We start from the raw sequence: 17540 nt of genomic DNA on the forward strand, positions 1-17540 counted from the left end.
CCTAACCCTGAAACGGTCTAGCCTCCATTGCGCTGCCCAGGTTGCCTAGCAACCATGATACTAACAGCTAAAAACGTTTCATAAAGCTTTGTTTGACAGAAATGAAGGAGAAAATCTTTTGTTCATTTGTTTGTTTGTTTCTACATGAGCTTTGATCATTCTCTGTAAGATGAAGCTCAGCTATTGAACGGCATATATTTTAAAGTAAAGGCTTTAAAACCAAGTTAGTACAAACGTCGCTAATGTCACATAACTTTCCCGACATGTGGCCAACAGTAATGTTTTAATGTTCTTCGTTATTGAACATTTGCACATAAGTGACATAATATTCAGTACTTACTTAAAGTTTACTCTTCGGGCGCCCCTCAGCCGCAGTTTTTTTCGGCAAAATTATCCACACCCACTGCCGCGCTATGCATTCTGGGATATGTTGGGCCACGAAGTCTACACTGCCACATCCTTAAAATTCAGGGAAATGAAGGACGCATTTGAGGGCCGCATTTCGAGCAGCCTTTGAATTGGGACAGCCTTTGTCGCGTCGCTGTGATGTAATCGGCCTTAAAATACGGCCTTTAAGGCTGCAGACCCTGAATTGGGATACAGCCAGAGACTAAATACACATGAGGGATGATCAGGGGAAGTGGCCACACATGGGAGCACAGCTGACACACATGAACCTAAAGACAGGACAGGAGAAGTGAAACTAAATACACTGGCATTGAATACAGACTTTCAAAGTAAAACAGGAAACATGGAGACCTGAACTAACCATAACCACGCAGACATGATTCATGACAGGTAGACGCACGAACCAGGGAGACTGAGTACAGGGGGAGATGACATAAACAACTAAGAAGCAAAGGACTAAACAGCAATCTAGAAATTAACTAGATGAATTAAACCCTTATGAAAAGGACACTGAGGGAACAGTTTACCCTGCCCGGGATAGGGTTACCGGGGCCCCGCCCTGGAGCCAGGCCCGGGGAGGGTGCCCGAGGGCGAGCGTCTGGTGGCCGGGCCTTAGTCCATGGGGCCCGGCCGGGCACAGCCCGAAGAGGAGACATGGGCCCATCCTCCCGCAGGCCCACCACCCGCAGGAGGCGCCATAGGGGTCGGGTGCATTGTGTGCCGGGTGGCGGCCAGGAGCGGAGGCCCTGGAGGACTGACCCCCGGCTGCCAAGACTAGCAATAGGGACATGGAATGTCACCTCTCTGGTGGGGAAGGAGCCTGAGTTAGTGCGTGAGGTTGAGAGGTACCGGCTAGATATAGTCGCGCTCACCTCTGCACATGGCTTGGGCTCTGGAACCAGTCTCCTGGAGAGGGGCTGGACTCTGTCTCAGTCTGGAGTTGCCCCTGGTGAGAGGCGGCGGGCTGGGGTGGGTATCCTAATATCCCCTCGGCTTGCTGCCGGTACGTTGGGGTTTTTCCCGGTGGACGAGAGGGTTTGTTCCCTGCGCCTTAGGGTCGGGGAACGGGTCCTGACTGTCATCTGCGCTTATGCGCCGAGTGGCAGTTCAGAGTACCCAGCCTTCTTAGAGTCCCTGGGGGGGGGGGGGGGGGGTGCTGGAGGGTGCTCCACCTGGAGACTCTGTTGTCCTGCTGGGAGACTTCAATGCTCACGTGGGTAACGACAGCGAGACCTGGAGGGGCGTGATTGGGAGGAACGGCCTCCCTGATCTGAACCCGAGCGGTGCTCTGTTAATGGACTTCTGTGCTAATCACAGTTTGGCCATAACGAACACCCTGTTCGAACATAAGAGTGTCCATAAGTGCACGTGGCACCAGGACGCTCTAGGCCGTAGGTCGATGATCGATTTTGTAATCGTATCAGCAGATCTGCGACCATATGTTCTGGACACTCGGGTAAAGAGAGGGGCTGAGCTGTCAACTGATCACCACCTGGTGGTGAGTTGGATCAGGTGGCGGGGGAAGACGCTGGACAGACCTGGTGCACCTAAACGCGTAGTGAGGGTGTGCTGGGAACGTCTAGCAGAGGCCCCAGTCCGCGACATCTTCAACGCACACCTCCAGCAGAGCTTCAACAGCATTCCGAGGGAGACTGGGGACATTGAGTCCGAATGGACCATGTTCAGCGTCTCCATTGCCGAAGCTGCTGCATTGAGCTGCGGCCGCAAGGTGGTTGGTGCCTGCCGTGGTGGTAATCCCCGAACCAAATGGTGGACACCAGAGGTGAAGGGAGCCACCAGGCTGAAGAAGGAGTCCTATCGGGCTTGGTTAGCCTGTGGGACTCCGGAGGCAGCCGACAGGTATCGACAGGCCAAGCGGAATGCGGCTCGGGCAGTGGCTGAAGCAAAAACTCGGGTGTGGGAGGAGTTCGGAGAGGCCATGGAAAAAGACTTTCGGACTGCCTCGAAGAGATTCTGGCAAACCGTCAGACGTCTCATGAGGGGAAAGCGGTGCTCTACCTGCACTGTGTATAGTGCTGGCGGAGCGCTGCTGACGTCGACTGAGAAAATTGTCAGGCGGTGGAAGGAATACTTCGAGGACCTCCTTAATCCCACTGACACGTCTTCCGAGGAGGAAGCAGAATCTGGGGATGAGGGGAATGACCCGCCAATTTCCGGGGGCGAGGTCACTGAGGCAGTTAAACAACTCCTTGGTGGCAGAGCCCCTGGTGTTGATGAGGTCCGCCCCGAGTTCCTGAAGGCTCTGGACGTTGTAGGGCTGTCCTGGTTGACACGCCTCTGCAATGTTGCGTGGAGATCAGGGGCAGTACCTGTGGACTGGCAGACCGGGGTGGTGGTCCCCATCTTTAAGAAAGGGGACCGGAGGGTGTGTTCCAACTACAGGGGGATCACACTCCTCAGCCTCCCTGGGAAAGTCTATGCCAGGGTGCTGGAAAGGAGAGTTCGTCCGTTAGTCGAACCTCGGATACAGGAGGAACAATGCGGTTTTCGTCCTGGTTGCGGAACACTAGACCAGCTCTTTATCCTCTCCAGGATACTTGAGGGTGCATGGGAGTTTGCCCAACCAGTCTACATGTGTTTTGTGGACTTGGAGAAGGCATTCGACCGTGTCCCTCGGGGTGTTCTGTGGGAGGTGTTGCGGGAATATGGGGTGTCTGGCCCATTGCTACGGGCCATTCGATCCCTATACAACCGTTGCAAGAGCTTGGTTTGCATTGCCGGCAATAAGTCGGACTCGTTCCCGGTGGGTGATGGGCTCTGCCAGGGCTGCCCTTTGTCTCCGGTTCTGTTCATAATTTTTATGGACAGGATTTCTAGGCGCAGCCAAGTGGCGGAGGGCTTTCGCTTTGGTGGCCTCAGAATCTCATCTCTGATTTTTGCAGATGATGTGGTTCTGTTGGCTTCATCGGGTGAGGGCCTCCAGCTCGCACTGGAACGGTTCGCAGCCGAGTGTGAAGCAGCGGGAATGAGGATCAGCACCTCCAAATCTGAGGCCATGGTTCTCAGCCGGAAAAGGGTGGAGTGCCCACTCCGGGTCGGGGATGAGTTCCTGCCCCAAGTGGAGGAGTTCAAGTATCTCGGGGTCTTGTTCGCGAGTGATGGGAGAAGGGAGCCGGAGATCGACAGACGGATTGGGGCTGCAGCTGCAGTAATGCAGACGCTGCACCGGTCCGTCGTGGTGAAGAGGGAGCTGAGTGTAAAAGCAAAGCTCTCAATTTACCGGTCGATCTACGTCCCTACCCTCACCTATGGCCACGAGCTGTGGGTAGTGACCGAAAGAACGAGATCGCGGATACAAGCGGCAGAAATGAGCTTCCTCCGAAGGGTGGCTTGCCTCTCCCTTAGAGATAGGGTGAGAAGTTCGGCCATCCGGGAGGGGCTCAGAGTAGAGCATCTGCTGCTCCACATCGAAAGGAGCCAGCTGAGGTGGTTCGGGCATCTGACAAGGATGCCCCCTGGGCGCCTCCTGGGCGAGGTGTTCCAGGCATGTCCCACCGGGAGGAGGCCCCGGGGCAGACCCAGGACACGCTGGAGAGATTATATCTCTCGGCTGGCCTGGGAACGCCTTGGTATTCCCCCGGATAAGCTGGAGGAGGTGGCTGGGGAGAGGGAGGTCTGGGCCTCTTTGCTTAGGCTGCTGCCCCCGCGACCCGGCCCCGGACAAAGCGGTTGAAGATGGATGGATTAAACTAGGGCACAAATGGATACCAAAGATATATAAAAAACTCAAACACTGGGTCACACGACCCAGCACCATGACAATTATGTAGTTTGTTGTGTGAAATCCCAGAAATACACCTTAGACAAAGTGAATCTGTGAACTAAGGTGTAGGTCTGTTAGGTTATGTTGTGCTGATCCTCGGGTTGGGGGATTTGTGTTCATACTGGAGTGCAAAATTAAAACCAATTAAAACCAACCAAACAGCGAGAGCATACATTGATGTGACACCACAGCCATGCTATCATTCAAACACTGATAACAGCATAAATCGAATTAAATCGGGACTTGATGAGACCTGAGTATCACTAGAAATATTATAAACAGTCATCTCCGTACCACAGCTTGCTATCAGTAAACACCGACAGCATTCATTGATAGCATAGCACATCCAAGTTAGCAGCAGAGATGGGCAGTAATGCGTAACGCGTTATTACCGTTACTTTCCCGTAGGAACGCTGCGTTACTGCGTTATTAAAACTGTGATTTTTTTTGCGAGAATGTCTCATGACAGTGACGTAAGCGAGTGCGCCGTTGGTGACAACAGCTGTGTGCAGATCAACAATGGATCACATATCGAGTGCAGAGAGAGTATGAGCGTGCAGCGTTTAAAGCGTGGAAGTACTGACCTTACTTTGAGTTTGATTCCATAAAAAGTGACAAAAACATTAGTGTCCATCGTGCGTGGGAAGAAAACGTCTTTTTACAGGGAAAAAAACCCCTAAACAAGCACCGAGTAGCTACGACGTAATGGGAAACTCACTGAGAAACTCGCGGATTCTTCCACTGACCGCGGCACACCTGCACCAGGGTAACCCTCCGCCTACCGCAGTCCTGCTTTAAAGGTGAAAATAGAGCAACAGGACCGCTGAGTCTTTGACTTTATTTATTTTCTGCTGTGTTTTACTTGCATCTATTTGAAAGACTGAGTGTAAACACAAAAAATATTTTATTTTATGTGCTGGAATGTGCAGAAAATAGGTTTAAATGTTAAACTAATTTCTTCCAGTCAGAGAATGTTGCAGATAATTAAATTTTTGCTTGATGCATAAAGTTAAAAAATTAAAACTAATAAAACAAGTTTTAAAAAGAGACTTTTCCATTTGATTACATTTTGTATGATGGATTATGTAGAAAAAGTAGAATTGGGCTGAAAGATCTATCACTTTATCACCTCTTCAGGTTGTAAATCATGTTTTTAAAAAGTAACTAAGTAACTAAGTAATTAATTACTTTTGAAAATAAGTAATCAGTAAAGTAACAGGATTACTTTTTTGGGGAAGTAGTCAGTAATTAGTTATTGATTACTTTTTTCAAGTAACTTGTCCAACACTGGTTAGCAGTGTATAAATGGATGATTTAGCATATATTAGCACAGGTATCAATAAAGGACTACCGTATTAAATACGTTTACTAACCTCAGGCAGACGGACAGGCGCTCTGCAGGTGGGATTGAGCGCCTGTAATTGGTGTCTAGGCGGGCGATTCTGGGACTGATGCGGGAAAGCAGGTCCTCAAAATGGCCGAGTGAGAGACGGTGATAGCGCTGGAATCGGCCGTCATCCAGGCGCAGCTCCTGGAGCAAATGGTGAAACTCACCAAACTGCTCACACCTCTGGAGGACCTGATGGACCCAGGTACGGCGAGGACGTCTTTTACGCCGCTGCTCTGCTCTCCACAGTAAATAGAGAAGGGAGACTCTCTCTTCAAGCGCTAGCTCGACAGCTGCCATCTTGCAAAGATACCGTCTGGCACAACTTCCTCCCACATTCCTCCCACATTTCCGGTTCACGATATTTTGACGCGCGATGGATTTTTCTTGGACACGCGTAGAGGTGCGAATGTGCACGCGTCACATTAGGGCCGTTTGGAGCGTTTTGTTCGTGTCCATCGCGTTCGGTGTGAACACACCGTTAGGTTTTGTTTTGTGTTTCCCATTATTGCATAATGTGGTAATATACTCCAGACTGTGGTGTATAAAGAGGGACAGTGTTGATATGGGTAGCACTGTGGCCTCACAGCACTTCAAACCCTTGACGTGTCAGGTCAGGCATCCATAGAATAAAACCTGCACACATGCAGCTATGGCACATTCCTAAGTTAAACTATCTCAAAGCCAGCATGACTGCAATGGTGCCCTAAAGCTTCCAGTAAACACTCCTATTTAGATCACACTTCCCAAACTGAAAGTTCATGTTGATGAACCAGTAAGACTAGCAGGTACGGTAATACATGCCTTTGCCTCTATTCCCAGGGACTATCAGGAATTCAAAAATAGACCTCCTTACTAAACTATGCTGTCCTTTGTTATTTGTATTGTCTGGTGAGCCAGCTTAGAGGTGTTTTTTTTTCTTGTTACACATGAGCCTACTTTTGTTGTTGACAGCTTTACTTCCTCATTTTTGAATCATCCACCTGCAACTGTTTTCTGTGTATAAATAAAAATGAGAATTACAAGAAAAAAGTGGATCAATTGTAATGAACAGATAACTAAATAAATAGTTTTTAAGAAATAAAATGAACATTTAAACTCTGTTTCTCCATTTACTGATTTATATCTTATCTTTTATGTAATCATTTTAAGCACAGCTTGTGGTTTTATCAGGTTGCACCCAAGGATGCTTTATTTAGAAAAACTCGTTTAAAAAAAAACAACTGTTTCCTGGTTTGTCTGATGTATCACTGAGTCTTTTGTCACTTGAAATTTCTCATCTATTCATACATAATCTTCTTTCATGCATGTCTTGCTTACTGAGAATTGAACAAGAAAGTTCTCCTTAGTCAGGAGCCAAAGAAATAGACTTTGGTCAAAAAAGCTATTGTTAATAGCAAAACTCTGTGATTGACCCAGCCAGCCTTTTTGTTTTCAGGAGCGAGCCAAGCACCTGAGGAAGACCCCTAGAGGGGTCCAAACATTGTGCAGACGTCACACTATTTTTCGCTTGTAAAAAAAACAAACAAAAGAAAAAAAAGAGAAATGTATGTTTTTTCTGTTTTTTCTTTCCATTCTATAGTATTAGTTTGCATTTGATTATGACATAGTTTGGAGTTATTAGAAATTTTATTGTCATTTATATAACAAAAGCCAAACCAAAAAATAACCCCTATCAAAATACATACAGTTCACAATAACTAAAGAATTAAATAAACAATCACTCACTGAAGGCGAAAAGATAAGATTATAAGTGGGATAGTAACAAAAGTAGCTGGGATAGTAGAAGGAAGGCTTTGGGCAAGTTTCTCCATGAAAGAGCTAAAGGTGCTCTGGTTAGAACTCTGATATCTCCCATTAAAGAAATAGTTGCTCCAACAAGGTTCTTCAAGTTGGAGAAGAGTGTTCTGGAAGATAGCGTAAGCCCCGCTAGCTGTTTCCCAGCAGACCCCAAGCAGCTGTGAAAGAGGGCGGCTGGGTGACGGTGAGGAGGAAGCATAGTCCTAAACAGAAGCCCCAGGTACACCACCAACCCGTTCATGTGTCTAACCGTTTTTCCCCACTCGGCGACACACTCGAGTCAAACTCTGGTAATTGGTGATTCTGTTCTCAGACATGTGAAGCTAGAGACACCGGCAACCATAGTCAAATGTCTTCCAGGGGCCAGAGAAGCCGACATTGAAGGAAATTTAAAACTGCTGGCTATGGGTAAATGTAAATTTAGTAAAATCATAATTAATGTCGGTACACCCGGTTACGCCAATCGGAGGTCACTAAAATCAATATTGAATTGGTGTGTAACTTTGCCAAAACAATGTGGGACTCGGTAGTTTTCTCTGGTCCCCTCCCCAATCAGACCAGGAGTGACATGTTTAGCCGCATGTTCTCCTTAAATTGCTGGCTGTCTGAGTGGTGTCCCAGAAACGATGTGGGCTTCATAGATAATTGGCAAACCTTCTGGAGGAAACCTGGTCTTGTTAGGAGAGACGGCATCCATCCCACTTTGGATGGAGCAGCTCTCATTTCTAGAAACATGGACAAATTTATTAAACCCCCCAAAATATGACTATCCAGAGTTGGGACCAGGAAGCAGAGTTGCAGTCTTACACGCCTCTCTGCAGCTTCTCTCCTCCTGCTACCCCCCCAAAACCCATCTCCATAGAGACTGTGTCAGCTTCCAAAAAGACAAAAAACAAACTAAAAACCAGCAACAAACAACTTAAACATAAACAATCACAAAGAAAGAACAATACAGTATCCACATCTGAACCAAAGAGTAAAACAGTGAAATGTGGATTATTAAACATTAGGTCTCTCTCCTCCAAGTCTCTGTTAGTACATGACTTAATAATTGATCAACAAATTGATTTACTCTGCCTTACAGAAACCTGGTTGCAGCAGGATGATTATGTTAGTTTAAATGAATCAACACCCCGAGTCATTATAACTACCAGAAACCTCGAAGCACAGGCCGAGGGGGCGGTGTGGCAGCAATTTTTCACACCAGCCTATTAATTAATGAAAGACCCAGACAGACTTTAATTCATTTGAAAGTCTGATGCTTAGCCTCGTCCACGCCAGCTGTAATTCAATTCAATTCAATTTTATTTATATAGCGCCAAATCACAATAAAAGTCGCCTCAAGGCGCTTTATATTGTACAGTAGATCGCACAATAATAGATACAGAGAAAAACCCAGCAATCATATGACCCCCTATGAGCAAGCACTTTGGCGACAGTGGGAAGGAAAAACTCCCTTTTAACAGGAAGAAAACTGGGGTGAGAGAAGGAAGACAGGATAAAGACATGCTGTGGAAGAGAGACAGAGATTAATAACAGATATGATTCAATGCAGAGAGGTCTGTTAACACATAGTGAGTGAGAAAGGTGACTGGAAAGGAAAAACTCAATGCATCATGGGAATCCCCCGGCAGCCTACGTCTATTGCAGCATAACTAAGGGAGGATTCAGGCTCACCTGGTCCAGCCCTAACTATATGCTTTAGCAAAAAGGCAAGTTTGAAGCCTAATCTTGAAAGTAAAGATAGTGTCTGTCTCCCGAATCCAAACTGGAAGCTGGTTCGACAGAAGAGGGGCCTGAAAACTGAAGGCTCTGCCTCCCATTCTACTTTTAAATACTCTAGGAACAACAAGTAGGCCTGCAGAGTGAGAGTGAAGTGCTCTAATAGGGTGATATGGTACTACAAGGTCATTAAGATAAGATGGGGCCTGATTATTTAAGACCTTGTATGTGAGGAGCAGGATTTTGAATTCTGGATTTAACAGGAAGCCAATGAAGGGAAGCCAAAACAGGAGAAATCTGCTCTCTCTTTCTAGTCCCTGTCAGGACTCTTGCTGCAGCATTTTGGATTAGCTGAAGGCTTTTCAGTGAGTTTTTTGGACATCCTGATAATAATGAATTACAGTCGTCCAGCCTGGAAGTAATAAATGCATGAACTAGTTTTTCAGCGTCACTCTGAGACAGGATATTTCTAATTTTAGAGATGTTGCACAAATGGAAGAAAGCAGTCTTACATATTTGTTTAATATGTGCATTCAAGGACATATCCTGGTCAAAAATGACTCCAAGGTTCCTCACAGCGTTACTGGAGGCCAAGGTAATGCCATCCAGAGTAAGAATCTGCTTAGATACCATATTTCTAAGATTTTCAGGGCCGAGCACAATAACGTCAGTTTTATCTGAATTAAGAAGCAGAAAGTTAGCGGCCATCCAGGTCTTTATGTCTTTAAGACATTCCTGCAGTTTAACTCATTGGTGTGTGTTATCTGGCTTCATGGACAGATAGAGCTGGGTTTAATCTGCATAGCAGTGAAAATGCATGCTATGTCTTCTAATGATGCTGCCTAAGGGAAGCATGTATAATGTAAACAGAATTGGTCCTAGCACTGAACCCTATGGAACTCCATAATTGACCTCAGTGTCTCCTGAAGTCCTTCTGAATATTTGAACATGACAGTTTCCATGTGAAGTATTCCTAGCTCCTTAGTTCTTTAGTATTTTCTAAGTTCCAGTTCTTAGGTTTTGTTTTGTGTTTCCCATTGTCATGGATCGCTGTGTGGCAGGCAGGATGAGGACCCAATCGCAAAACTCACAGACACAGGGGATGAACTCAAAAAGCAGCTTTATTGCTGACAAAGGAAGACAGGAAATACAAAACTAAACTGGGAAAAACTAACATAAAGCTCACCAAGGAACACAGGGGAATCACACACAGCATGAGGGAGAACGCGACACAGAACTGAGGGAGACGCAGACATAAATACACAGAGGGTTAACGAGGGAAGTGGGAGCACGCGGGGAACACAGGTGACACTGATAATCATAACAAGACACGGCAGGAGTGAACACAACACTAACGGGAGACGGGCAAAGTAAAACAGGAAGTACAGAGGTTCAGACAGGAGGAGAGAGAGCACGGGGAGAACACAGACCTAACGGGCTGGGGAAAACATAGAATGAAACACAAGGAGGGGAGACGAGGGCTCACAGATACATAGAGGGGCACACAGGGAATAAAAGTCACAAGGGGAAAACACATAAGGAACAAAATACAAAAATACATGGAAACTAAGAATACTGGGCCAACATGGCCCAGGACCATGACACCCATTATTGCATAATGTGGTAATATACTCCAGACTGTGGTGTATAAAGATGGACAGTGTTGATATGGGTAGCACTGTGGCCCCACAGCACTTCAAACCCTTGACGTGTCAGGTCAGGCATCCATAGAATAAAACCTGCACACATGCAGCTGTGGCACATTCCTAAGTTAAACTGTGCTGAAAGATCTGATGAGTTCTTTAAGTCCCTATCTCAAAGCCAGCATGACTGCGATGGTGCCCTAAAGCTTCCAGTAAACACTCCCATTTAGATCACACTTCCCAAACTGAAAGTTCATGTTGATGAACCAGTAAGACTAGCAGGTACAGTAACTTGTCCCTTTCCTTCTTTCCTTTCCCAGACACTAGCAGGAATTCAAAAAAACCTCTGTTTCCACATGAAAAGAATCTTCTAAGTGGATCAATTGTGGTTACAAGGGTGGCTGTAGCTCAGGTGGTAGAGCAGATCAGCTATTGATTGGAAGGTTGGTGGTTCGATCCTTGGTTTCCCAAGGATGAACTGCAGTGCAAATATTGTTGGGCCAAACACTAACCCCAAGTTGCCCTACGATGCGTTCATCGGAGTGTAAATGTGTGTGAATATTATTTGTTTACACTTGAGTTTAGAAGTGCTTGTGTGAGTGGGTGAATGTGGCATGTTGTATACAGCGCTTTGAGTACACCAGGAGAGTAGAAAAGCGTTGTATATAAATTAGTCCATCAACCAAAGTGATACAGAGAAAGAAAAAGTTTTTTAATAGATAAAATGAACATTTAAACATTCTTTCTCCATTTATTGATTTATATCTTTTATGAAATTGTTTTAAGCACAGCCTTTTTCAGGTTGCACACAAGGAAGCTGCATTTACAAGAACTAATCTTAAAAACCTGTTTCCTGGTTTCCATTGTTTTAAGCACAGCCTTTTTCAGGTTGCACACAAGGAAGCTGCATTTACAAGAACTAATCTTAAAAACCTGTTTCCTGGTTTCTCACGTAGCACTGAGTCTTTTGTCACTTGAAATTTCTCATCAATTCATACATAATCTTCTTTCATGTGTGTCTTGCTTACTGAGAATTGATAGAGACAGTTCTCCTTACTCAGGAGCCGAGGTATTAAAAATAGTCAAAAAGCTATTTTTAATACCTCGATCTACACAAAATATTAAACTCTAACTATTATATAAGACATCGCAGCAAGCCACAACAAATCACTCATAGTTTGCCATTTGTCTAATGTTACAGGATTTTAAAATGATTATTAATTAATTTATGGCACATTCATCCCAGAAGGTCTGATGAATTGTTTGGTTTTCCTTCTCTAGCGCCTTACTTCATATCTTTGTTCATTCAGACCACATATTCAGTGTTTGCATTTTATGTGAGTATTTCCTTAATGTGATGCTTGACTGAATTTCAGAAGGAAGAACTTTATTTTGTAAGCTAGCAATGAAATGTTTTACAAACTGAGGCAAAGGTGCATATTGAGTACATGTGAGGAAATAAAATGTTGTTGTTATTGACTATTTTGCCCAAAGGTAATTATGTTGTTAAAAGAATTTCATTCCAGTCTGATTGAAATTTAATTTCCATCAGCATTTCTTTGGGCTTTGCAACTTTTAATTGCAATTATTTAATGCTCTGAATGTTTACGTCAGCCTCAAAAAATGTTTGCAATGTCCTTGATTGAAGTTTCCTTCCTGGAAATTTGTTGCTGCTTTAGTGTTTTGGCATCAGCAAAAAGAAACTAATGGATTGATAACTAAAAAGACAGCCCTGAAACCTCAGCCACACCCTGTGTGAGCTATCTATAAAGATGGAGCAGCCGAACACCTGCTGCATCCAGCAAACACCTGGTACAACAGGTAAGCCTCCTCATATCATCTCCCTGCATGCTGAATCCTCTACGTAGGGAAATCCCAGATATCTGATTCCCTTTATGTGGATGTTGTCTGCTCAGCATTTTCATTGGGAGAAAAGTTAACATCCAGATGAACAGAATCAGCTGTTGGGTTGCCCGTATCCCACTTATTTGCCTTTCTATTCCAGCAGTTACATTCATTGAAGTTCTTTTTAAACAGTGCTGTTCAGATTGTGACTGTAGGTTAACTGCAGAGGACCAACATCATGACTCCAGCCTTTTTCTTCTCCGTCTGCCTGTCAATGACAGCCGTTTGTCTGGTAAGCTTGACTCTTCCAGCAAAGGCATTAAATGTTGTTCAACACTGCCGGCTGTTCTGTGAAAGTAATTCTAACCGTGTCTGCTTAACAGACATGGCTGCTTGTTATGAGCGTTTAAGCGTGACACAGTTGAAGTTTTTTCACATAATAGTTTTTGTTTGCCAACAATAACATTTGTCAGTGTGATTTCAAATGTGATTAAGAGTAAGTTGAAAATGTCTTGTTTTTTATTGCAGAGGGCTGCTGTCATTAGAAATATAACTGGTGCGTTCAGTGATGAAATACTTCCAACATATTGAGGTGTTTTTAATATAAGAGCTTAAAGTTAATCTGCTGGTTGCCTCTTGTATCCACAGATGAGTCTCTGGGTGCCCCAGCGATCATTGAAAAAGTCAATGCTAACTCAAGTAAGTGAAGATTTACAAAATAAAACTCTTTTTTGTTAACATATAAATTCTGGATGAAAATGAAAGATCCCTGAGAACTGACATGTTAACATACAGTAAACTCCCAACAGACACAATGATCAATCAGCCTTTTGGTCATTTACTGGCTTGTCTTAGTCAGCAGTTTTATTTGTGTTATTATCAAACATTGTAATTGTGCGATCAATAAAGTAAATGCTGTAAGCATTTACCTCTTTGTTTTGACATAACTGAGCAAATGGCAGCCCAAGTATCGAGCATTTAACCACTCTCTGTTTGTTGTTCTGCAGCAAAAGTGTTGGTTCATGGTGACATTGTGCCCACTGCTACCAGGAATGCTGTTCCATGCACAGCCACTGGCTGCAAGTGGCCTAAAACGGGACGCTTTGTCTATGTACCTGTCTCCATTGGCACTGAATACAGTAAGCAGTACAAACTTTAACCATTAAACACAGACTTTATGAAAAGGAGAGATGGATAAAAATAGTTAAATAAAACCCATTATTATATAAATATATATAATATATATTTCAAGTGGTTTCCAAAAATACTGCTTTGTTAACTATGCTGTTTTATTGTGGGATTAACTAAAAAGCATTTAAACTGAAAAGTCATATTTGTATAAGTATGCTGAATTGATATCATACACAGATGCACACAATTTTCAAATTATGTTTTCATTTAATGTCACTTTCTCAATTTTTCTATTTCAAGACAGACAGACAGACAGACAGACAGATAGATAGATAGATAGATAGATAGATAGATAGATAGATAGATAGATAGATAGATAGATAGATAGATAGATAGATAGATAGATAGATAGATAGATAGATAGATTTTGGCGGCCCTGTCATTCCGATGGGAACTCAGAGATCCTCGAAGCAGCACAGATTGTAAATACTGTTTATGCTGCCAAGTTGAAATGGCTGAAACATATTGAAGATCCTGAATACTGAAGAAGCTCCTCATCAGACTCATATTTGAATCTGCAGGCAGCCAAGAGCGCAACGTCATCATCAATGCCCTAGTCACCTTCCACGCTTCCACCTGCATCCGGTTTGTCTGGCGTACAAGCGACAGAGATTTCCTTCACTTCTTCTCTGGACAAGGGTGAGAATGCACTTGCTGTACTTAGACTGTACTTGTATTTATATGGCAGGACAGGACTGATACACCCACACCCTCTAAACCCTTCAAAAATGCAATTCTGAAAATGATTGCATTACAAATATTCTGTATGTGTCATCAAAACAGGTTCTTGAAGGACCATTCTGCATTGACCTTGTACTGTAAAATGTCCAGTTTTATTTTTGTTTGCTACTAGATGAAATGTATACTGTTGCATAGGAGTGTAAAGAGCATTTTATTCATCTGCTCTTAATTATTTCACATACTATTTGGTCCACTAGTTCCAAAACTAGAGACTGGCACCTTGTAAGGCGAGAAGATGAATCTGGTGGGTTATTAGATGATTAAGGGACGACAGATGTTTAAAAAGCTTCTGAGATTGATTGACCGCTATCTGTTTATTTACTTTAGTTGATAATGGATATGTGTGTTTTTTATTTTAAAATATTATTTAAGATATTAAAGTACAAAAGCTAAAGTGTGGTTCGAGCAGTGTCTATAGAGCCACAGTGTCAAAGTCGGTCACATGATTACTGTCATTGCTTTTCTTGGTACTTTAGCCTTAGCATGACTAGCTGAAGGAGGAGGATGCACAGTGCTAGGCTATAGAACAGTCCATCTATTTTTTAAGCGATGTCATTGTGTCTATCAGGTGTTATTCATACCTGGGCCGTCAGAATGGAGGACAGCTAGTCTCCCTGCAGAGAAATGGTTGCTTGTTTCAGTCGACGGTGCAACATGAGGTTCTTCATGCTCTGGGCTTCCACCACGAGCAGGTCCGCTCTGACAGAGATCTGCATGTGAGGATCCTTACCGGGAACATCATCACAGGTCAGCTGAACTACCCAAAACGTTGGTTACAGTTAACTTAGTACACAATGGGACATCCTCCTGTTTCACAGCAGTGTACATATTACAAGTAATCTGTGCTTTTCCAAACTCAGCACATAAAACACTGCAGTTCAAGCGAGCACTGCATAGAAGATTTTGTTTGTATTTCTTTAGTCCCAAGACTATCAAACAAATGACCACAGAAGAGATTAGCTAGCATTTCGATCTATACATCGTCAAAGAGCTGAGACTGAAGACGGATTTTGAAGTGGAAGCATATAAAAACATGTAATATTTTCTGGAAATCTCTGTTTAGGACAAGAGCACAACTTTGTGAAAGTGCAGACCAACAATTTGGGGACTCCCTATGACTTCAACTCTGTCATGCACTATGGCAGGTGAGTTGCTGTGTGAGATGGACTTTGTAAGGTTCTATATTTCCTTACATGTTTTGCATTTTCTGCAAGAAAATGTAATCCAGACTAACAAAAACATGCACACACTCAGTGGGGAATGGATTTTTAATGTTAAATACTTTATGGGCCCATTTTCTCCTCTGTTTTCCTAATATAACCGCGTATGTGTGTTTGTGTGCTGTTGTTTGTTCTTTTAGACTCGCCTTCTCCAAGAATGGGCAGCCAACCATTGTTGCCAGGTCCAATCCTAATCTTAATTTTGGAAATGCTTTCCAAATGAGTGCCAATGACATCGCCCGTGTAAACAGGCTTTATGGATGCTGTGAGTATTAAGACACACCCACAAAAAAGAAATTTGCTATCTTTTTGTTCGAAGCAAGTACTGATCGGAGTTGATTTTTTTTCCTAACCAGAAATTCAGCAAGAACCTTCAACTTTGCATCCAGACTCTTCAGATGCCCAAACACCAGCATTACACCAAGGGATTGGATCCACTATACTTAAAAATGATAAAAGAAACATAAAATGTGCTGCAAATATCACATTTAGAGAGTTGAAGTTCTGGGTCTTTGTTTTACGAGCTAAACGGCAGGCTTATATACCAGAGGGTGATGGTGTTAACTCGCTTTCTGTTGAGGTTTTCTCCCCTTTTGTTAGACTATAAACTATCATTAATGGATTTCTCAATCTGTGCAGTTTGATAATTAACTTTGTAACTGTAAATGATGCAGACATAGAACCAAACCTTGCGACTGCGACATGTCTCAAAACTTTTTGTTTGGCAAAACAGCAAAGTGAAAAAATATGTGAACAAAACAAAAAGTCAAGTCTTTCATGGAATGATCATGACTGTTGTCCTATACATGACCAACATGTATCAACAAGATATAGTGTGTAGATATAGTCCAGTGTCACAAGTGTAAGAAGAAGAATCTTTCTTCTGATATTTTAAAAATTGATTTTTCTGACAATGTCTTCTAATTTTTCTTGCTTTTGTTTTTCGAGGGGTTTTATCTTTGGTTTGTTGTCTCTTTCTGTAAGAAGTGCTATCAAATAAAATTCCATATTTCAAGCAACAGGGGGCAGTATTGTTTCATTATTATATTTTAAGTTATTTTAGAAATATGTGTTTTGCTTAAAGTTGGACAGAATGTTACAGGTGCCTTTTTTAATGTGCAACAAATGTAACAAATGCACAAATACTACTACATAAATACATGTTCTGCATTTAAAATCCTACCAAACATCAGAAAACTGAAACCAGAGAGTGGATCATGTCTCTCAAGATTAGAGTGCTACTTCTTCTTGTGTAGGGTGGAGTCAGTTCAGTGCAAGTGTTTAGATTGAGAAGATTAAAACCCCCACAGACTTGAATATTCCCACCACCATCATGATGCATCACATAGTAATCTGATCAGCCATTTAGTTTCTGCTGATGTGTTTCTTCATAACTGTTGTTAAAAACTGTTATGAAACCTCAGTCATGCACACGCCTGAACAATGATCCGGCATTTGTTGCTGTAATTGTTTGTACTATCATGCTGCCTGTCTGACTAAATAACTATAGACGGAGCAAGCTGTCAAGCATGTTCAAAGGTGATGTTTAAGGAGCTGCTGGCTGCCAGCTTAGCTTTTCTCCCTGTTTGCTGGTCTGATGATAAGTGAGGTAGGGTTGGGCCATATCATACAGTTCACGGTAATACCGGTATAATGTTGGGCAACGATAAGAAAATGAAATATCGTGATAGAATATGGGTCGGAGCATTTCGACTATCGTAGGCGGAGCCTCGCGGAGTGATACGTACTGTGCTTCAACATAATGTTACCGTATTGTATGTGTATGACCTCTTTTTAAG

The 17540-nt window shown here is 43.3% G+C and overlaps 1 protein-coding gene across 1 annotated transcript; it reads left to right on the plus strand.

Moving 5' to 3' along the window:
• The first annotated feature begins 12527 nt into the window (after positions 1-12527).
• Positions 12528-16774, plus strand: LOC146576933 (hatching enzyme 1.2-like). Its single transcript, XM_085251257.1, has 10 exons — positions 12528-12565; positions 12782-12881; positions 13118-13145; positions 13238-13288; positions 13597-13728; positions 14302-14419; positions 15090-15268; positions 15585-15666; positions 15882-16006; positions 16098-16774. Coding segments are annotated over exons 2-10 (771 nt in total). The 5' UTR covers positions 12528-12565; positions 12782-12827; the 3' UTR covers positions 16100-16774.
• The last annotated feature ends 766 nt before the right edge of the window (positions 16775-17540 follow it).

The sequence above is a fragment of the Mchenga conophoros genome, linkage group LG3, assembly GCF_057382185.1.
Source record: "Mchenga conophoros isolate Kocher_MC1m ecotype Shallow Benthic linkage group LG3, M_conophoros_male_GT1.1, whole genome shotgun sequence".
NCBI lineage: Eukaryota > Metazoa > Chordata > Actinopteri > Cichliformes > Cichlidae > Mchenga > Mchenga conophoros.